Raw genomic sequence first — 23,683 nt, 5'->3', positions numbered from 1 at the left:
AAAACTATATAAAGATAGTATGGCATTTGTGGCGAGCCCTTTCTCTACAAGATGCTACATGTCACTAGCAATTTTCTAAAACGATATGACAAGCTCACAATTTGTTTCCCTCGTGAAAGCGAATGATCATTCTCATCATGTTTCTATTAAATTACCATCGCTATTTTGTTCACCAGAGAGATACAGCCAGTACATTGCCTACACTATCTAATGCGTTATACATATATATAAGCTTAGTTGGCGCATTTTTTTTTTTTTTTGAATTCTGAGTTATTTATCCCATCTTAGTCTATTAAAGCATATTAATACCAAATTTATTTCCTCTCTCTTTAGTTAACATACGTTTGTATTCCGTAGTCGTGAGCAGAAATTTGTTTGGTATCGGCTCTCACAAATAGTGATTGATGAGGGTTGTTTATGGCAGATACGGGTTTATGAAGACTTCGGGTAAGTTCATCACCGAAATATTCGCTGCGCATCATGATCGATAACATACTTGCCGATATTGTCATCACCCAGTGTTTCCTTGTACCTTCTCAGACGTCTCCATTAAGTTCTATATTGTCTGCCGTCGTTGAGTTGGAGATGGATTTATGGTTTCGTTATTAAATATCAGTTTCTTTTTTGAGAGACGGCATTATTGGCATCTGACCAATGCTTATATTGCTGGTGTCGTCAACCTATCAGAAGACGTTTGCTTTTCCGGAACACCTGTATTAGCCTTGTAATGTTCAAGACACTTTGTCTAAATTCATTCTTTGACATTACTCGAGATATTACGACGATTTTGTTGAATTGTCAGTGTTTTCTAGTATTCCTGGGTTAAATTAATCATATTCATTTGTTGAAGGTTGAATTATTTTTAATGAAATCACAGGCGTCTGCTTCCGGTTAGTATTTATAGAAAATAAATGCTAGTCCCTATTCTTATATATGTTTATATAGTTGGTAGTAGAGACTGATGTTTTATTTTGTATTGTTTATTTCATGTTTTTTTGTTTTTGTTTTTTTTTTTCTATAAATACTAACCAGAAGCAGACGCCTGCGATGAAATACACAAAAATCAAACAAACACAGAGCTAGTATAAAACCATATGTAGATTTATTCGTCATTGTATATACAGCAAAATAACATAACTATTGCTTCAGAGTAAACAAGGAATCGTACACAACTTGTGTTGGCTAGTACAAATGGCCATCTACTGACTGCAGGTATAGTGCTGACAGGGGCTACAAAAACCCTCCATACAAAACTCACAGCGATTCATTTCTCTTTCATAAACTATTAGTATCACTCTTGTTCCATATTAGTATTAAATAAAAAGAATAACAAGCAAACAACGCAAACAAATATCAGGTTAACAATTAATATATAACTTTCGTTTTTAAAAACCTTACATTCAGCATGTAAATCCTATATTTCAAATATCTACAGCTGCTAGATGTATGGAATATGTCATACGGTTTCATCAATGGTTACTGCCATTTTAATTTAAACTATTCAATTTAATTGAACATACCAAGTATGTTCTACCTCAAAAACTGATAATCAGTCATACTGGCTTGATTGATAATAAACATAATATCGTAAGTCAAACTGGGAAACTTGCTTGTGAAATACATATTCATGCAGAAATGTACCAAATATTGTTTGTGAAATACATATTCATGCAGAAATGTACCAAATATTGTTTGTGAAATACATATTCATGCAGAAATGTACCAAATTGTTATCTTAACACACAGGTATTTTGAACTACTTTATCTCCTTCATTTAAGCTACACGGTCATCCTCGGGTTCATATAGGATGGAATGTGAAAATATTTATTAAATCAGATAGACAGTTATAAAACATAATAAACGTAGCAAAAAAAAAGTTAACAAAAATAACTGATTTAAGATAATTCATGTATGCTGCATGCCATCATGATAAAGTAACTATGTCAATCACTTCACCGAGATGCGATTGAACAAACAGGTGCTCTCTCCGTCTTTAACTGCTTTTCTCTCTTGATGCAATACACATCCATGCCATTAAACTCATACATCCTCACGTATTATCTATACAGTCTTAATCTCACTTCCACTCTCGTGGCTGCCGATACTTGGTGTGAACATCAGTATTTTGCGTTGATATGGGTCTACAGACCCTCCACAACAACTCATATGTAACCAGTACAACAAAATTAGATTACATAAATAATTATATCTAGCCATTTGAACAATTTAAAATAACACATAAACATAACTCTGGAAGTACTCCCAGTGAAGTGAAAGCAACAGGTGTTCAATTTTATGACTTATTCGCGATACGATTGCAGATTTGTTTGTTGTCTTTTCCTCCTCAAATACATTCTTTTTTAAATGTGATGTTATTGGAACAAATAATAGACCACCAGGTGAATCAATTAAGCTAGAGATCTAAGGAACGTAAAAAGATTTCAACAACTCTTCCTTTGTCGATTTGATGGCCTAAGTTATAAATGATATAATCAATATTTCTCAAGGATTACTTGTACATGTGTACTTCTGACAAAAGATCCCCGAAGTCAATCAAATGCTTTAACCTTCCAATGACTTAACAAACCGACCTATCCTAGAAAGCAGATTTTATCGTTTTTCTGATGATTAATTTGAGCACCTGAAGAATTAATTCCCGCTGTAGTTTTCCAGAGAAACCCAACATGTTCTGAAAACGGATTGGGTGTTCTTGATCTTATTTGTGTCGCATTATTTAGCCGTTTAAACATGATTATCAAAACATACGTCATACAGTTAGCAGAACAAAATGACATGTGATTTTGGGATTGGTTGAAAAATGTGTCACCCATATCGATTGGTCTGAAGAAGAGTTACTAAATACAGGAAGGTAATACGAATTCTGGGCAAAATAAACTGTAACTGATATTTTCAAAAGATAAAATAATGTTATATTTGCCGATGATATTTTCTTATTGTTTTTTTTATGCATTTACTACTTACTTCTGAGATGATAAAAAAGGCGAACTTCTATTGAAATCAAAGTACCAAAATAAGAGAGTAAACATGGTGCAAGACCTTTGGACTTTTGCTGCAAAAACGTACACCGATATATCTATATCTATCTTCAATATCCTTTCTGCCATTACATAAGAAAGTATGTTATAGGAAAGCGGCTGTTACTTTAACGAGCTGAATTTAAGCACTACAACATCCATCTCCTTAAAGTACTGCAGCTACTAAACCATCCCTTCAAAAAGCCCACAAAATGAATTTGGAGTGCACAACTTACAATATAATTTATCTCAGCTGTGGGTGTACTATACTAATTTCTCAAAGAGCTGTAAAACATGTAGGTGTAAAAGGCACACTGAGTTCCGTCTTATTCATTATAAAGTAATTAAATGTGTAATAGCTCTGTTATATAGAGAAATAAAGAGAAAGTACATTTTATTCGATCCAATAAACAGAGAGAATTATCTTAATAACTGACAATATGATTTAATGTATTATAATTCTGGCACTTGAGTCAATTAAAGAGAGTTTTAGTGTTAAATGGAAGAAAATATGTTTATTCAAGTTTATTTTCGTTCAATAATGAAACAATGACTACTGTTCACTAACTAAAGTATTATAGGTTTAATGTTCTCAATTATTTTCTGGGTGCAATTTCTTACTTGTGAAACACCTAATATACGCACAATTTTTTATATTGATATAAATCTAATACAAAAACTTAAAGCCGAGTAAGATTTTTTTTTCATACAAATTTGAATCATTTTGAATATACAGTATTTCAGATGTATAACTTCATAATCAGAAAGTTACTTACAAAATATCTGTCAAATTAAGGCATCAGATATCTGCACCTGTGAATTAAGTAATGGAAGTTATGTATGATAAGAAATTATCCATTAGAAAAAATTATATCAACATGGATCAAACGCACATCCTTACCTTCTTCACACCAAATATCAACACCAGCATCTGATAGGATTTCTTACATTGTCTTTTACAATCACTGACAGTTATGTCGCCTCTCACCCACACATATTTCCTAACATTAGGAATACATCCACACTTGCATTTGAAGTGAATTTCCATCAGATTATGCTATCAAAGAATCTCGTAGTTTCATCATATATTCGGTGTCGTACAATCTTGTTCAAACATTATTTCGTCAGATCAGTCCAGATGTAAACATGTAAATCTCCTAATAAAATACCTTGAAAATTATATGTACTTAAATGATCAACCACATCTGTTTTAAACAGGTTTATTATTACTCTGGTCACCCAAGAAAACTAAAATACACGGGCAGCTGTTTTTATACTGATGGATTTCACCACCAGGAAGATGGGGTAAGAAAAAAGTCACTGCGCCTGTAAGTAATTTGAGTAATATATCACTATTTACTATAAACTTTCTACTTGATTCAATATAATCATTTCAGTACTTTCACATACCAGTATAAGAAAGATATTCATTGAATAACTGGAAAAAAGAATATACATTTTGACGCATTTGACCAAAGGGGCGTGTCATTTACAAGTTAATGAATGCAAACAGCGTCAAATGTTTGATCAAAATATGGAATAACCAATAAATAAAATGAGTTTTAATGTTTTTGTGAATGTTTCAACATATTAATCTTCTATACAATATAATCATGTCGCATTCAACATAAACAGCAAATTACATTCTGAAAATCATCTTGTGGATTTCTGTAAAATGGAAAAGGCAGTGATTATTGAGACAAAAGTGTCACACGATATCTCCTAATTTAGAGATAGTAATTTAATAATATTTTTGGGGAAATATTTGAAAGAAAGTATATCAATGTGTACATGATGTACCTGTTTTCTATCATTGAGCTTTTCTTTTGTATTATCATTTTGTATAAAAAAAACACTTTGTAAATTTTAAAATATTCTGAAATATTGAATACAACATTGTCAAAATATGAAATTTTGTGAAAAGTAACACAAAAAATCCATTTAATCCTTGCATTGAAACACGAGATATAAAACTGACAAATTTCATTAATATTAATATAACAGAAGATTATTGTCGCTGTGGAATCTTTCAATTAAATTAAGTGCTACCATCACAGTTCATCTAGGAGAACTAATAAGTCAGTAATTTTCTTAAATTCATAGTTACATAAAAAAGGTATTCTGGGGTTTAAAAGGAAATTTTGGAATTTGAAACAAAAAAGCCATAAAAAATTTGACAACAAAACTTTGAATAACAACCTTGTAATAGTTACCCACATAAATGAATGTGCCACGGGGCGGACATTAAATTGCAATAAGTTTTATATGTAGTTGGTTCATTTGGCAGGCCCCAGTTTAACTCAAGAGTTCTAGACAGATTCTCAGTCAGAAATTAATGTTGTTGATTTTTTTTTTTTTTTGCAAAAAAATATTAATGTGCCCATGAAAAGAATAAAAAAAATATTGTTTATATTCAAGTATCTATGTTTGTTTACTTTATACATCAAAAAGATACATACACATTATGAAGTGTACATCAATCCACTTGGCATCATCATTCCATAGAAGTGTACTACTTATAGGAGGGCATCATTAGCGTGTACGACTAGGTATCAAACACATTATCTTAAAAGCTATGATGTAAAAGCGTTATTTTTCAATCTGAAAATATTATAATCATAATATTATTTATCCTCAAATAAGCTCCCTCCCCTAGTGTAAAAAAGTTTATTATTAAGATTTGGAGACAACTTATTTTTTCAATCACTATTAAAAGGGTATTATCATGGTAATCTTAAAATTGACGATTCTGCAAAATTGAAGGGGGCTTATTTGTGACACGCTCATTTGCAGATAGGTATGGTAAGATATCCAGTGAAGCATGTGGAAAGATAAAAACTATATGAGGTATTAATGTTATACAAGTGTCTAAAAGATTGCTTGCTGCCAAGATAACTAAGTTTTAATATATTCATATAAAAAAGAGGTTTTGATTGGAATTGATTAACAAAAAAACGAAAATTGATTGGCTTAAAACCATGACACTTGTGACAATGTTTACATGATTTTATGTCAAAAGTAAAATGATAATCACCTTCATTAAATTGATAAAGATGTAGGTCAGATGTATTTGAAACTGTTCTTTAAATCTTTAAATATTATTTTCAATATATATGCCTTAAAAAAGTCTTTGCGGCTTAGAATGTAATATTTTTATAGATAAATATTCTTCTGTTTTGTGAGAAACAGCTATATTTATATATATATTATATAAACTCATTTTTTTCTGTTGACATGGCCTTTTCTTTTAGTATCATAAATGCAATACTTGTTTTGCAATTAAGAATTTACCTAATTGGCTACTTCTTTTTCTAACATGCATTATTTATTAAACATGAAAGCCCAGTTTATCATCTTACATACAACATATTTTCAAACATACAGTAACTGTTATAAACTTAATCATATGCACCATTTCATTGCCACAGAGTAATCTGTGAAATTTGTATTTCATTAACATATTAAGGAATATATATGTATTTTTAAAAAATCAACACACACCATAAGCTTGGAAATATGTTTATAAAGAAATATTTATCTTCATATCTCTGGGTATGGTGGGATTTTTTCCAAGTGTAAAATTCTCAATGGCAGTAAGTTTTTCTTGGACACTAAACATGAAAAGGTTCATTGAAATTCTTGAACTATTTTCAGTACCTCTGTTTCAATAAATCACAATAGCAATGTAACTCATATTAATATCATAAAAAAATTTGGATTTTTTTTTTTCAAAGCCAAATATTGGGTTCATCATATATAAATATCAATTTTACAAGTCAAGGAGCTAGCTAGCTTGGCCATATTACACTAACGGTTTTCTTTCTGTATACCTAATTGAGCCTCTAACATTATTTTGGTTGATAAAGGGGTGAAGTCTCTCAGGGGTTTCTTTTGTCAGTAACTTTCTTATTTCGTAAATAAGTTGTTCAAACAAAGCACCAACATTGCCACTGTTATGGAATTCAGACAAAACTTTTCATGAAGTATTAATATTAACTAGGGCACAAGCTCTTTACTATTAAATTAAAATTAAAGCATAGAGTATTTTTGAATTCAAATTGTATCAATCATGATTTTGGCTTTGCTTCAGCTAATTGTTGCATAGGACTTTTTTTTTCTATCTAGTGTTAATTCATCACATTTAAACTTAAATTAACTCAGAATTTTATTCTCATTTCATTATCTTTTCTCAATAAGAAAATGAATGCATATTTTACTTTTAATTTACAAATACATATCATGAGATAGGGTTAGCTTGCTTTGTTCGAGTATCATTTCTTTGGTGAACATGGGTAACACAAGACAATTAGTCACACTTCTCTACAAAACTTCCTGGAAATAGCCCAGTCTTTCCTGTTCTCTGTTGCGTGCCCTTGTACCATCCATCGTCTCGCTTCTTGTGGACATATACAATATCCCCAATCTTAAGTTCTAATTCAATGTCACTCTGAGGTGGGTATGGTACAACACATCTACACCTGTTGAGTAAAAAACAAGGAAATATTATCATTTTCGTGTACTATTAGGGCTATTCCATTAAAATATACACCTCACAGGAAGACTCCAACAACTAAATTTTACACATGGTGGATACTGGAGAAAATGCAGCCTATTATGTGATCCTATTTAAATCAAGTCAGACACTTATGTACACTGTAGGTGGAATTTGTCTGACAAACTGAATTCTTCTGTTGGGTAATTTTGTTTTTTGTTTTTTGTTTTTTTAAATACAACTTACTTTCACTCTCAAATCCACTCGTAGTACTAGACTTTATATAAATTACGTATATATACACAAATATACGGTTTCTATTTTAAATGGACCATTTATTTTCAAACTTATTATATTCCATGTTATTTCTGGTAAATAGTTTACTGAAAAAGCACTTTTGGTTATACACAGTAAATATATATATATCTTAAGAAAAAAGTCCTATTCGCTATGGTTGCTTTTTAGATAATGGTACTGGTTGAATAAATCACTCCTTTTGGTGGTCCTTGGAGGACAAATCTGGAGACCATCCCATTACATTGTCATTTTATTGAAATAGCCCTGTATACATCTGCCAAATTTAAAACACGGAATTCAAAACAAATTCACAGATACATCATGATGATGAGCCTTTTAGTGACACTACAGATTACAAGACAACTCATAGTCTAAAATGAAAACGAAAGCAAGATTCTAATTAAATAATATATATTTCAAATTGGTGAGAAAATGAAACTTCTACCAACCTTACAACCAGAAATGTTCCTTCATGCTAAGTAATCAGATTGTTTTACATGTTGCCAGAAACAGCTAAAAACATATATAAGTAAATAAAAACTAATTACTCACTTCTCCCTGAGAGGAGGGTTTGGTCTCTTTGGTTTGGAGGGTTGTGGAGGAGGAGCAACAGAAGAGTCAAATGATCCAGTCTTAACATGTAGCGGGGCCTCCACGGACAGCAGACTAGAGGTATCCGAGGGGCAGGAGCCTGACCGTACATGGGAAATTGTATTGTTGTTTTCCAACACCAGGGAGCTAGCGGCCCCAGAGGCTGCAGCTGCTGCTGATCCGGCATCATCTACTGCCGTGGACTTGGACTTCCTGCTCTTCCCAGAGGTCAATCGCTTCACAAGGCTAATCTTTTCTTTGTCTCTCTTTTCCTTCTGTATGAGATGAAAATCAAATAAAATTTATTTCCAAATACACACCTCATTCAACAGAGATAATCATGCTTCATTTAATATTAAAATAGCTAAGAAAATTGAAGAGTGCTTCACAGAAGTACAACTGGAGAAATTGAAGGCATAGATGTGAAGGTTATAAGTACTGTGACATTTCAGAATATTTATTCAAGGTGTTATTTCTCTGTAAAAGGTATGTTACTTAATCTATATTTACACAATACAATGTAACAGTTTATATAACTTTTTGAAATTATTCCCAGTTATGTTACCAAAAAAAAGAATTAAATGGGAAATTTCCTTACTTAATAATAAAGATGAGCGATCATTGGATCAAAGCCCAAAGGAAAAACATCTAACATTCAACACAAGGTTAGGGTGGGTAGGCTTATTACCAGGCACATGGTTAAACGTTATTGCTGGATACATACATATGTATATGTTAAATGAATATCTTTCATATTTATGAAAAGTATAAATTTTAAAATCCCTTTCTTCAACATACAATGCAAAGCCAAATGAATAAAGAATTCTCTTTCATTCGAGATCTAATAAAAGACTCTTAATAGCACTTGAATTATTCAGTGACAAACTTCAGGGTTTGCGTGCTTTTAGAAACCTTCTTCAATTTTCCCCTAATTTAAATACCGATCTATTTTTTTCCTCTGGAAATATTACAAATTCAGCATCACACAACTTACTTTGTCTTTAGAAGGCTGTGGCGCTGCACTAGGCCCATCTCCTGAAGGCCCTATGACAACATTTGGTGGTGTAATGTTAGCACTAGTAGCCATTGATTTCTGCATGGCTAATAACTCGGGTGACAGGAATGCTGGTCCTTGATGATTGATCGAGATGCCTGACCGCTGAGAATGGTAATTTGTCATGGCACTGGAGCCAGACTTGGAAACGTGTTGGTGACTAGCTGCATTGCTAGATGAGGATTTATGAGCAGAGCTGGAACGATCGGACCTGTGTGATGAGTGACTCGAGGATTTGTGCGATGAGTGGAATACCTGAGCATTAGCACCGGTGGGTACTGTACGACTGTCAGATGAGTGAGCAACAGATCGGGATGACACGGATGATGATGAGGATGATGTCGTCTGGCTGGATTTGGAGCTGGACAAAATGGACACGGAGGACGGTGATGAAGATGAAGAGGAAACTATGACAGATGATGGTGGGGATGGTACTTTGGCACGGCTGCTCGTAGGCTGGGGCGATGATGTGGCTCTAGGCGGTGTTAAAGAATTACGTTTAGGAGAACGACTACGTCTTGGGTTGAGTTGTGGTGACCCTGATACTGGTGTTACTCCAGCTGCAGATGCGGAGGTTGTGGAGGCGGAAGGTGGGACAGATGAAGTTGGAGCAGCAGCTGTAGTAGTGGATGGTGCTGATACAACCTGAGGCTTCGCTCGTATATTCAACACATTGGAGCTTCCAACAGCACGAAAAGCACTCTGATGTCTGAAACAACAGTAGAAATATGTATATTACTTTATTTATCATTAAATAAAGACAAAAAAGAATGTTTTCATTTCTCTTCAAAAGGTTTGTATTGTATATCTGGTTTATACACATTTCTTCTCTTTTCTTTTTCTCTCAGAACAAATAAAGAATTCTTAGATTCCAAAATTGTTTGATTTCATTAACATATATTTACTTGAAATAATGGTCTTTATATATCAATTAAACCAACAGACACAAATCATTCAATATTCAGTTTCAAATCTAAAGAGACCAAAATGGAACATAATAATCTAGACATGGAACACTGCTCCATTTATATTTACAAAACAAGGCAAATTTGTATGTTTCATTACAGTTACTAGTGGAAATCTATAATACAAAGACACTCTCCCTGACCCTCAATCATAGTAAATACACTTGACACTTTTCTATCTTTATAACACCTGAATGCCCAGATAAATAGCCCTTAGTATCCATATCAGTCTGACATTGCTGCACACCTGACTGTTTGGACGTAGTTCCCGGGGAAGACTCCAGTACGCCCCGACTTGAGACACTGACCCCTGAACCAGCCATCCTGACACTTATCTGACACTGTGTAGTAATCTCCTTTCTTCAGCTCCACCTCATCCTCCTTAGTAGGCTTATAGTTGTATAAAGCCACATATCTGCAGGAAAGAAAATTTTCAAAATTGTTTCAAAATTGTATGCATTAACAACATACAAATTTATCCTCAAATGAACACGCTTAACATATAAATCACTGCTAATTACAAAGTAAAATACAATAATAATACATAATATTTTAAAATCCTACCAACAAATCTGGTCCCATGCAGTTGGTTAGAAAGAATTTTAAGTTTCACTGTTACAGTATTGGTAGAATTAGATATAACGGTGGTTAACACAACCTGGCCATCAAAGCATACAGTCAAAGTTAAAAATATGAAAATTTTCCTGGACAAAGGCTACACTGTCTTTGCTAAATATACAAGTAAGGTGGTACTATGTAAAATAGGATGACTAGGAAGCACATGACATTGTGTAGTTTCTTAATATAACAGCATCTGTAAAATACTTACACAACTGAATTAATGCCCGGTGGTATCTTCAGACCTTCATGTGGCGAGCCTTTCTGAGTATTAGAGGAGGTGCCATCTGCACCAGCAACTTTTACATCCTGGGAGAATTTAACAAATCGGCTGCTTAGTAAATAATATCATATTTCATAATTGAATAGGGCATCTAGTAGTCTCATTAAAATTAGCACATAAAGTCAAAGCTGTTCATAAAGGCCAGTTAAGGGAGGAGAGAGAAGTGTCCCATATAGGCAGGTGATGCACCCCATACACCAAATAATACTTTAATAGGAACTTAAACAGCTGGTCTTTATAAACAATTTATTTTTTAAAAGATGGGTCCTGAACGATTAAGAAATTCATGCAAGATGAAATAATAAAGATTTGGAAATACAGTTTACAAAATACAGTCCAAATAAGCAACAATATCCAATCTTAAGTCATGTGTTACACTTATCGGGTAATATATATGACCTTCAGGACAGAGCTGTTGACTGTATTTTTATTAATCTTTTTTTTTTTATTTTGAAGTAATTTTGATTACATGTTGTTTCTTTCTTTTTATGCTTCTTACTCAACCTTTAGTAACTTCTTAAGATTACCTTATATACCAAACTCAATACTCAACTGATCACAATTTTATCCTTACCTGTGTTGCAGTTGAGGAGGGAAGGCTTTTGCCAGCAGCAGCTCCCTCATGAGACTCGTGGTTATAGTACGGGAGGGGTGGGGGTGACATGGAGCGAGGAGCAGCTATTATCAGGTTACCAGCACTGTTACTGCTGAGTTCTAATGATCTGCAATACCATAAGGGTTCAGTTTTGAAAATTTTTGACTGCCTTTAATTATGAGTTATTGTGAATCGATTGCTGCAAATCATATTTGATATAGATTTTGTTCAGCATGGAATAAGATATTGTTATGCTACAGTAAATATTAGCAATATATCTAATTGAAAGAAGATATATTTTACGTATACGTTGATGAAAATAGTATATATTGTAATCTAAGTACTCTACAAAGATTTTTTTTCTCAAAATAACACTGAAATCAATGGCTATTTGATGTTAATGTTTTTTTTCAAATCTCTTCTCATCTTTTATAACACATTAATGTTTTAAGAACTACAAGAGATCCTATGGGGATCTTGTGCCAATCATTGAATGAGCAAGTGGAACATAACATGTGAAGTTTGAGAAACCTCCCTCCAATACTTTTCAAGAAATAGCGATAACAAACTTCAATACTTTTCAAGAAATAGCGACAACAAATTTCAATTCACAAAATCCAAGATGGGCGTCTGTCGGCCATTTTATTTTTCTGATAAAAAAATTGAAATTCAATGTGCACAACTAGGGACTAAGGGTTCCTACACATGAAGTTTGAGGATTAACCCTCCAGTACTTCAATTATCAAAATCCAAGATGGCCATTTGTCGACCATTTTGTTTTTCTGATCAAAAATCTAAAGTGAATTGGCACAACTAGGAACCAAGGAGAACTTACACATAAAGTTTGAGGAATATCCCTCGAGTACATTTCAAGAAATAGCGATTACAAGGATTGTTTATAGATGGACAAACGGACAACAAACAGACCACACACAACAGACCCCAGACGCTGAGTGATTGGAATATAGCAATAGCCCACCATCTGATGAGGTGGGCTAACAACATAAAATTGTTTCTATAAAATATTAACCAATAAAGATTTAAAAATTATTTAAAACTTCAACATCACTCACTACACCTGAAATTCACTCTACACAACAAGATGACATTTCCAAGCAAAAGAGCGATCATGCACATTTAATATCATGAATCAGAACTAATAAATATAAATCAAAATTAATAAGGAAAGAAAATACACTAAATAGGAATTATATAGTTAAATAGCTCTGGGGACCAATTTTAACCGAGCATGTTAATGTCAATTGGATAATTTCAAAATTAAATTTGTAACAATACAATTGTATTAGCTGTGAATTACTTCAAGGAAATCTCGGAGCTGCAATTTGACAGAATTTATCATTCATAATTGTTGGCGACTTCGAAGAATGCAACAAAATCAATCATGTGTCCACTCAACTGATTTCTGATTACCAAGTGGAGTAGTAGCAATCAATGAAAAATTTTTTACATTTCATCATTTAAACTCTTTATTGAAATCTGGAAATATTCAGCGGATGACATATTATAATTCAATATAAATGTGTTACAGTTGTAAGTTAATTCAAATTTTTGCTGGCTGGAAATGTTCTGATTAAACTTATAATTACCTGAATACTGTGTATCCTGTTACATTAATTAATACGTTACGTCAATGACAATGTATAGTATTATTAATGGAAGTGATTATATTACCTATGCAGGTCTACACACAGGATACTTTTAGTCTCTGTCTTAACACAGACATACTGTACAGTTCGAAATATTTGTGGGGGATTTATTTCCGTTTTATTTGCGATCATTGAATACAGGGAGAAAATATGTGTCTCGCGGATATTTACAGATACACACAAATGTATGCAACTGTTTAAAGCAGAATATTTACATGTCGGTGTTGCATTAAAGTTAATACCCGTGAACTAGTTCTGACTCGGAAAACCGCGAAATATTTGCCCCGAGAAATTAAACAACTATAAAGTACTTATTTATACCTATGACTGAACCAGTGGATCTATACATTCAGTGATAGTCTAAAGATGATTTGAATCTTTTTTTTTTATTTATAATTTCTTTGATGCAGTTTTAATACCAATTTGAAACAGGTTATGAAATCCTGCATTTTTAATGCATTCACTTATACATTAAACAGATCTAGATGTGCTATAATACCAGGAACAAGGTACCAACTATCAATCCTAATAGAAGCATCATTAAGTTTTTCATTGTTAAATATCTGATAAGTATTTATTAAACCTGTATCACAAAGTAGTAAACAATTAAGTTTTTCATTGTTAAATATCTGATAAGTATTTATTAAACCTGTACCACAAAATAGCAAACAATTAAGTTTTTCATTGTTAAATATCTGACAAGTATTTATTAAACCTGTACCACAAAAGTAGTAAACAATTAAGTTTTTTCATTGTTAAATATCTGATAAGTATTGATCAAACCTGTACCACAAAGTAGTAAACAATTAAGTTTTTCATTGTTAAATATCTGATAAGTATTTATTAAACCTGTACCACAAAAGTAGTAAACAATTAAGTTTTTTCATTGTTAAATATCTGATAAGTATTTATTAAACCTGTACCACAAAGTAGTAAACAATTAAGTTTTTCATTGTTAAATATCTGATAAGTATTTATTAAACCTGTACTAAGCAGTTAACACATACAAGTGAAGCTATGTTTACCTTCTGTGATGCTGATCATGACTAGAGTGTGACCGATGGCGAGATGAAGCATGGAACGAATGTCGTTTTTGTTTAGGAATGGGAACCCTTTGTGAAGGGTTTTTATCGGGACCAGGGGGTGGGCATTCAGGGATTCGCTCCCCATGTGACCTGTCCCCACTGGCGTGAGTTCTTCCTGCATGCAAATGTACTCTGAAATAGGCACACAACAATAACATCCCAAAATCAAACACGGAACAGGCAATAACATAACCTAATTTGGTGTTTATTCCAATGATGTGTTCCATCGAATCAACTGTGTAAATCATTAACAACCAATAACATCTTTGTTTGTTTAACGATGTCAGATTCTTACTTAATTCTTATAAATATGTCGTGAGATGCTAATTTTTTTCACAATTCTTTTCATAATGCGTATTATCAAATGTTTTTTTTTTTAGTCAGATGTAGGATAGGGTCTTTTTCTTGTTTTCATCATCATGGAGTAAATACCAACCATAGAGACATACACAGCAGTTACTAGCCTCTTCTTCATGTTTTTGACAAAAGAGACTAGTACCATGTCTAAAGAAGAATCTATCTAGAAATACAACACATAATTTTCATTTTATGAAAAAAATAATACTTTCTTGCTTACATACAAACAAACTTAAAAACTACCACATTTTTACACGACTAAAAAAATCAACATTATATATGAAGTGGCATCTATACCATCAGTCACTTTACTGGTGTAATATGTCACTGCCAATACACATACTAACTATGATTAAATGTACATAAAATATACATGTACTTTTCGAACTTTAAAGATGAGGAAAAACATGCAGAAAGTTCACTTCAATATTGTACAATTCCAAAGAGCTGGTATCATAGAAACAACAATCTACACCTTACACATTGACAAAACATCAATACATACACATCTTACCAGGCCCAATATAATTTTCAGTCCCAATATAATTTTCAATATCAGACTGAAAATTAACTTAGTCTGGTAGACATATCATAGTTATGTCAAATGGAGGAAAGTCGCTTTATTATATAATAAGTATTTTCATTATTTTTTGAAGCCAAAAATCCTCATGCACACATACACACAACATGACATAACCAATAGCAGGTTTACAACACAGGAAATGTTGAAAGAAGAAAGTCTTACTTTGCTTTATAGTTGATTAAAGATTTGGCAGCATCATTCATCTAAAAAAGATGACAAAACATCCAGATATTTATTCAAAGAACACAAATCACAAATTTTCTATTTCAAATGATCTTGGCAGTCAAAAGACATCAGTATCTCAGGCTGAGTGTCTTGAAATTACCTTATCTTGAAATTATGTTTTTTTATTATAAAATGCACCAAACGCAGAATAAATATTTTCCAAAAAGATGTGTATTTAAAATATACGAATTATTTTATATTTGTTTTTTAACCAAGCAAAGAGAGATAACTCTTGTTAAACACCTACCTCCACAAAGGAGATGGGGAAGATGCCAATTTTCTCCCCTTTCTTCCCTTCTACCCAGTTATCGTCTACTCTTTTTATCACAGTCAAATATTCCTCCTGAAAAATCAAAGAGCAATTATTTTTTGATGCAGCAGTATTTGAAGTAACACATGTTTGATTTACCATATACACAGCCATGCATTTACATATACACACAACTATGTATATCTTTAACTTTTACCAATATGATAATAAAATTAATTCTGCTGAATGATACTTGTATTGCATTTCATAAAAGTTGAAAATATTTTCATTAAACAATAATTTCAATACAATGTGGCAACAGGATATTTGAATAAAGATTTTTTTCAAATAATCAGCAATTAAGAAGTTTTTGGACAACTTAACCGATTCTAGCTATATATTCAAATTTGAAAGCAACTGGCTGTCTTAGGTCTATACCATGGAGAATTTTGTTAGAATTATACATGGACTGAAATTATTAAATCAAACTTTTCATTTCAATCCGTCTACAGTAAATTATGTATAGAAGGCTAAAACATGCAAAAAAACATTGAAGCAAAATGTTCTTTTTCGACAAATTTCCTCATTTAAGGTGACTGTACATGGCATTAGTAAATTTTATTGGAGATATTATCTTACTTTTTTAAAGGGTATGCAATCTTTTTCAGCATCGTTCACCTCAAAGTCAAACAAGGCTTTACACTGGGGTGTAGTGACAGGTAACGGGATGATAACCTAAAGAAAATACAATCAAACACACGATACAGTTATCACCGCACAATATAGTCATCACCGCACAATACAGTCATCACCACACAATATAGTCATCACCACACAATACAGTCATCACCGCACAATATAGTCATCACCACACAATACAGTCATCACCGCACAATATAGTCATCACCACACAATATAGTCATCACCACACAATAGTCATCACCGCACAATACAGTCATCACCACACAATACAGTAATCACCGCACAATATAGTTATCACCACACAATATAGTCATCACCACACAATACAGTCATCACCGCACAATATAGTCATCACCACACAATATAGTCATCACCACACAATATAGTCATCACCACACAATATAGTCATCACCACACAATACAGTCATCACCACACAATACGGTCATCACCACACAATATAGTCATCACCGCACAATATAGTCATCACCACACAATATAGTCATCACCACACAATACAGTCATCACCACACAATACTGTCATCACCACACAATATAGTCATCACCACACAATACAGTCATCACCACACAATACAGTCATCACCGCACAATATAGTCATCACCACACAATACAGTCATCACCACACAATACTGTCATCACCACACAATATAGTCATCACCACACAATACAGTCATCACCACACAATACAGTCATCACCGCACATGTAGTCATCACCGCACAATACAGTCATCACCACACAATACAGTCATCACCGCACAATACAGTCATCACCACACAATACTGTCATCACCACACAATATAGTCATCACCGCACAATATAGTCATCACCGCACAATACAGTCATCACCGCACAATACAGTCATCACCGCACAATACAGTCATCACCACACAATACAGTCATCACCACACAATATAGTCATCACCGCACATGTAGTCATCACCACACAATACAGTCATCACCGCACAATACAGTCATCACCACACAATACTGTCATCACCACACAATATAGTCATCACCGCACAATATAGTCATCACCGCACAATACAGTCATCACCACACAATATAGTCATCACCGCACAATACAGTCATCACCGCACAATACAGTCATCACCACACAATATAGTCATCACCACACAATACAGTCATCACCGCACAATATAATCATCACCGCACAATATAGTCATCACCACACAATATAGTCATCACCGCACAATCGGTCATCACCGCACAATACAGTCATCACCACACAATATAGTCATCACCGCACAATACAGTCATCACCACACAATATAGTCATCACCACACAATACAGTCATCACCACACAATACAGTCATCACCACACAATACAGTCATCACAGCACAATATAGTCATCAACGCACAATATAGTCATCACCACACAATATAGTCATCACCACACAATACAGTCATCACCACACAATACTGTCATCACCACACAATACAGTCATCACCACACAATACTGTCATCACCGCACAATACAGTCATCACCACACAATACAGTCATCACCACACAATATAGTCATCACCGCACAATATAATCATCACCGCACAATAGTCATCACCACACAATATAGTCATCACCGCACAATATAGTCATCACCGCACAATACAGTCATCACCGCACAATATAGTCATCAACGCACAATACAGTCATCACCGCACAATACAGTCATCACCACACAATACAGTCATCACCACACAATATAGTCATCACCACACAATATAGTCATCACCGCACAATACAGTCAGATGTCTGTTATATTACCAGGAAAAGGAGACATTTGCAAGCATTTAAGCAGGTACGATATTTTCACCTTTCTTCATTCTTCCATTCATACTTATAATCTCGTCATTAAAGCAAAATTGATTATATCATATTTCTAATATATTATCTTGCTTAAAATCACTTGAATTTGAATGAGCAGGGGTTGCATATCTTTAAAACTAAAAATGGATTGACATAAAGATGCTGTATCTCCATCTGAGCCAATAATTACGATTCATCAAAATTATACTAAATGTTTTGATATAATTCCAAACATTACATACTAATTAACTTATAATGCTATAACCATCCTCCAAACCATTTGAATTTCTAGTAAATAAATATATTATTTATTGCATCCTGATGTATTCTGTCCATATATTTGACATATAACTTCTGGTATTACAATCTTAAGCAGTATATGTATGATGCAATGAGGAAAGGGAGACAATTCATAAAAGTACATTTGTCATATTTTTCATCTATTTTCATTGTTTCATTCTAATTCATACTTCTTGCATTTTCATATATATAATTTTCCATTATAAAAGTATCATACAACCTTCATATTTATACTTGTATTTTAACTGAATTAATAATATGGGGTGTGATTAAGTTTTTAGATGACTTTAACACTGAATTTTCTTTTACATTACTACAGCTATTGGCCTATATCAAAATTTATAATTATTTTGAAACAAATAAATTAATTGATAGGATATAAAAATAACTGAAACACAAATTTAAATTAAGCTGTGTGCTTTTAGCCTTCCAAGTCATACCAGTGATATTTTTTTCAATGTTTTATAGCCAAAATGACCTTTCCCACAAAAAAGCAATGTTTCCTTAAAATGAAGAAAAAAGGGGGAGCATCTGCCTAATTTTCAATAAAACACTACTTTATTTTCCAATGGTTTAACCATAGGCTGCTGGAAAGTAACAACACATACATGAAAATATCAAATTAATTTGAAAGTACCTGTACATAACTAGCAGGAAAGAAGCCATTTTGGCTACCAAGTTCCCCATGAAACCAGTTTTCGTCAACCTTTTTCCGAAGTAGTATCAAATCACCTTTCCGGAAGGATAAATCCCTGTAAATATATACAACACATTATATTTACCTTTTTTTTGTGCATTATTTATACTAGATAATTCATTTACATTCAAACTTGGCTATTTTTAAGGGTTACCATATACATGTAACTTAACATTAGAATAAAACTCATCAAATGATGCATCGTCAAAATCCAAATAATGAGCATACAAAAATTCAACCCTAAGAAATTTTGTGGATCTAAAAATTAATGAATTAATGTATTGAAATGAACATTAAGAGATATTGCAGCATCCAATTTTGTAGTGTGTTCAATTCCTATCAATACATATATCATAATCTATTATTTTTTTAGATCAACAAAATTATCAAAATGATTACCAGTACCAGGTACTGTATACGTATTTGACCTAATAAGGGCACCAGCCCTAATAAGGATGCCCCTTCCTTTTTTCAAGGAAATAAATCTTTAACTGAGTGTCAAAATGGTGTTCAAAAGTAATAATTCATGTGAAATGTTTTGCTACTTTATGGGTTCAATTTTCTTCAGCAAGTTAAGTAACTGGGACACAAGTTTTCGCCACATTTTGTCTATTCCTACAGATGACATGTCAGTGCAAAAAGCACCCGAAACTAAACACACATACAAATAATAACTTACCATCTTTATTTGAAAATAAAGAAAAAGACTTCATTCTTGTTGATAAATAACTTTTGTTCAGACCAGAAATTAAAGCTAGTAAAAGACATTGTATTATTAGGCCAAAGAAAACGATGTCTGATATATGATCTGGGAAATCATGTGCACCTGTGTCTATAAATAGAACACAAAAGAGTTCCATTTGAACATAAATGGTGGAACACACGTTCTCTGGTCTAAAGATCAGCTGGCATGATTTACAAGTTTACAGGAATATTAAATATTCAAGTGATGTTTAAGCTTAATATATGAATCGATAATGAATAGATATCTTCATCTGGAATATTTTTATGACTGAATATTTTACCGTTTCCACAGCCTTGGGCATTCTGCTATAAGGTAAAGTCTGTTTCATAAAACTTCAGAATAACTAATCTTTCATTTACCTGTGCTCTGCGCCCTTATTAGGTCAAATACGGATATGTGTAATAAAAATGGTGAAAAAGGCAAACAAAAGCTAACTTTGACATGAAAAAGGGCAATATCTTAATATAATAATTGCATCATTATTAATACATGTACAGTCGAATCTGTCCAAGCGACCATCTCTATTTAGCGACCCTCTGTTCTAAGCGACCATTTCAATTCCTCCCGAGCGTTTTCGCTATATATTTTAACTCTATTAAGCGACCCTCTCTTTACGCGACCAGCGACCACAATTTTTCGTTCCCGTGATAAAAATAACTCTCCAATAAGCGACCAGAAGTCTCCAAAATGCCTTACATTACCATTTTCGCCTTAATAACACCCAAGTATTTTTACTTTTCGTGCAAAAGGACGGGAGATGAGGCGAAGTGACCGTCTGGAATTCTGACGATTTTCAGACGTTTTATATACGATTTATCAATTTGCATGCGAAATATAACAATAAAGGAATGCATAAAAAGTTAACTTACTGTTAAATCGTGATTTGTTATCTTTTAAAGACATTAAAACAGATATTTGCCAGTGAAAAAGTCGCCGTTTTTAAAGTAGGAAATGCAGGAACGTAAATAATAATCGGAGCGGAAATCCGGACCAAGATTTCAGGAATTAAAAAAATATATATAAATAATTTGAAAGTAATCTAATTAACCAATGAAATATATTTCTCATGTTAAATCTATGTATTTTGCTATGCTGAAAGAATTTCAAAAAATACATATAGTGATGAAAAATTAGCACAGTAATAATTATTAAAAAAAAATACACAAAAAAAAAAAAAAAAAAATTGTTTTGTTTTATTCAAAGTGGTGGTTCATTTTTCATATATATTCTTAATCATTATTGCCAATTTATAAAGCAAATAAAAGCTTATGAACATTTATTAAATTTAAGATACCATCTCTATTAAGAGACCACTCTCCATTAAGAGACCGTTTTCAACTTCCCTTGAGTGGTCGCTTAATACAGATTCGACTGTATTGCTAAATGAATTTCCTAAGAAACAAACTGTCAATAGGAAATCTAGTTTACTATTAGAATTTTTCATTGATGATTCTTACCCTTGGTCTTTCCCTTCATAGTTATACAAAGCTTTGGCACATGCATGGCTATTGTTTGGAGACTGAAACAAAAATGTCCAAGTTACTAGCAGCTGGTATACCATTGTATTAATCAACATATAACAGAAGACATCATTTGGCTCAACAGAGGTAGATACAGTTAGCTGTCTACACATGTACAGCATAGATCTCGGAAGGAGCAACCATTGTGGCGCCGGCACTGATGCAAAATGAGTGCAACCATAATGGCATTATGGGCATATGCATGCATATGCAGAAAATTTAATTTGCAATGTACGTATGTGCAAAAATTAAGTAAATATTTAAAGTTGAGATTACCAGAAGGAAAATGAAGATGCCTTAATTATTAGTCTTAAGCCAGACTGTCAAGACAGCTTGACAGACTGTCCTGAATAGGCAATATTTGCCAGAATTTTTTTAAAGTATTTGCAAAGTTCAATCTCTAATTTTCACTCAACTCATATTTCATAATTAATGTTGGCATTAATATTTTGTTTCCACTTTACCAGTATTATTCTCCAACATTCTCAGGTACCTAAATTAAACATCAGCAACTGGCAGCCTTTTTGTCAGATGTCAGTTGATGTGTACATACTTTGATGAAAACGTATATCATGCACTGACTACTATGTGCAACTATGGCAGTAAATTAAATATCTAATGTTTTGACAATGCAAACACACACTGGTGGATCCAGAGGTCATTACTCATTATATTAAATTTAACCACATTCTAGTAATATGCATCACACGAACATTTGTTTGCTAGGATCCAGTACCTATATTGGATTATACTGTTGTTATTAGTTACTAGACCCTATATATAGTGTGATATTTATACATAGGCATGTCAATTTTTTCAAAGTAAAATATATATATATATGGAACCTAACGTTACTTTGTTGAAATCCTTGAGTTTCAGTTTTATTCATGATATATATACATGCTAATATATTTATATATAATTTGTATTATTAGAAGGGTCAATATTTTTTTTGTAAAAAATGCATCATTGGTTCATTTACGACTAACATATACACAACACTGCAGAAAATAGGCATTATGTACTTATTGTCCTATCCAATACATATATAATCAATGCACCTGTCTTGAAGATCGACTGCCATGTGCTGCACTTTGAATGATTTCTTGTTTCCCCGAATTGGGAGAGAAAGATCTCTCGGTTGCCTGTTTAGTTTTGATTCCCTCAAGTAATCGTACTAGGAGAATATTAAGTGGTAGATCTTCAACACGTATTTCAACGAGAGTTCTACACTCTGGACATCGCAGTTCATGTTTTGTGCAGACAATCTCGTCCAAACATCTCCTACAGAACGTATGTTGGCAAGGAAGCACCTTGCTGGTTCCATCAAGTCTTTCCAGACAGACAGAACATTCCAACAACTCATTCAGCGACTTTTCGTCCATAATTACAACCAGGTGTAATGCCAGGCATACCAAAATAGGATTCCGAACAGTGTACTACATAATCTCACTTCTGCTGTTCCTTGCAGTCACACTCATTGATACTGAAAATAGGCAATACATTGATGATGTCATCTCATTTCATTTCAAAGTCAATGGATAGTGAATAATCACGTTTCAAATTATAAAACGTATCAAGTCATCTTTATCTAGATGTGGAATGTAACTCCTTTGTAATGTTGTTTTAAAACTTGATCACTTTTGTAAACTTTTTAGCTTCTCGGTGCTGTCAGAATAGTTAAAATTTCTGGAATTTCAAGTTGATATGTAGTTCTGTGTCAACATCGCCATCTTGGAAATAAAGCGGAAGTTGTGGCGGATGAATATTAG

The 23,683-nt window shown here is 33.0% G+C and overlaps 1 protein-coding gene across 2 annotated transcripts; it reads right to left on the bottom strand.

The window, feature by feature from the left end:
* Positions 1-1,080: 1,080 nt before the first annotated feature.
* LOC117329584 (E3 ubiquitin-protein ligase SH3RF3-like) lies at positions 1,081-23,644 on the bottom strand. 2 transcript variants are annotated; one of them, XM_033887595.1, is made up of 13 exons: positions 22,973-23,644; positions 21,849-21,910; positions 19,587-19,701; positions 16,738-16,833; positions 16,096-16,191; positions 15,786-15,826; positions 14,624-14,815; positions 11,911-12,058; positions 11,265-11,362; positions 10,683-10,850; positions 9,411-10,179; positions 8,378-8,691; positions 1,081-7,514 (listed from the first exon to the last, which is right to left on the bottom strand). In XM_033887595.1, the coding sequence occupies exons 1-13, from the start codon at positions 23,294-23,296 to the stop codon at positions 7,343-7,345; spliced, it is 2,595 nt and encodes an 864-aa protein (XP_033743486.1). In that variant the 5' UTR covers positions 23,297-23,644; the 3' UTR covers positions 1,081-7,342. The 2 variants fall into 2 exon arrangements, with proteins under 2 accessions (XP_033743486.1, XP_033743487.1); XM_033887596.1 differs by lacking the exon at positions 14,624-14,815.
* Between the last annotated feature and the right edge of the window lie 39 nt (positions 23,645-23,683).

The sequence above is a fragment of the Pecten maximus genome, chromosome 6, assembly GCF_902652985.1.
Source record: "Pecten maximus chromosome 6, xPecMax1.1, whole genome shotgun sequence".
NCBI lineage: Eukaryota > Metazoa > Mollusca > Bivalvia > Pectinida > Pectinidae > Pecten > Pecten maximus.
This window is presented reverse-complemented; position numbering and strand designations above follow the sequence as displayed.

Bases quoted from the DNA above. Each gene is read 5' to 3' on its own strand.
- LOC117329584 (XM_033887595.1), bottom strand. From the start codon at position 23,296: ATGGACGAAAAGTCGCTGAATGAGTTGTTGGAATGTTCTGTCTGTCTG. The intron at 16,834-19,586 runs GTACTTTCAAAT...TATTTTCTTTAG, and splicing joins TTCCTGCTAGTTATGTACAG to GTTATCATCCCGTTACCTGT. The intron at 15,827-16,095 runs GTAGGTGTTTAA...CATCTTTTTTAG, and splicing joins TCCCCATCTCCTTTGTGGAG to ATGAATGATGCTGCCAAATC.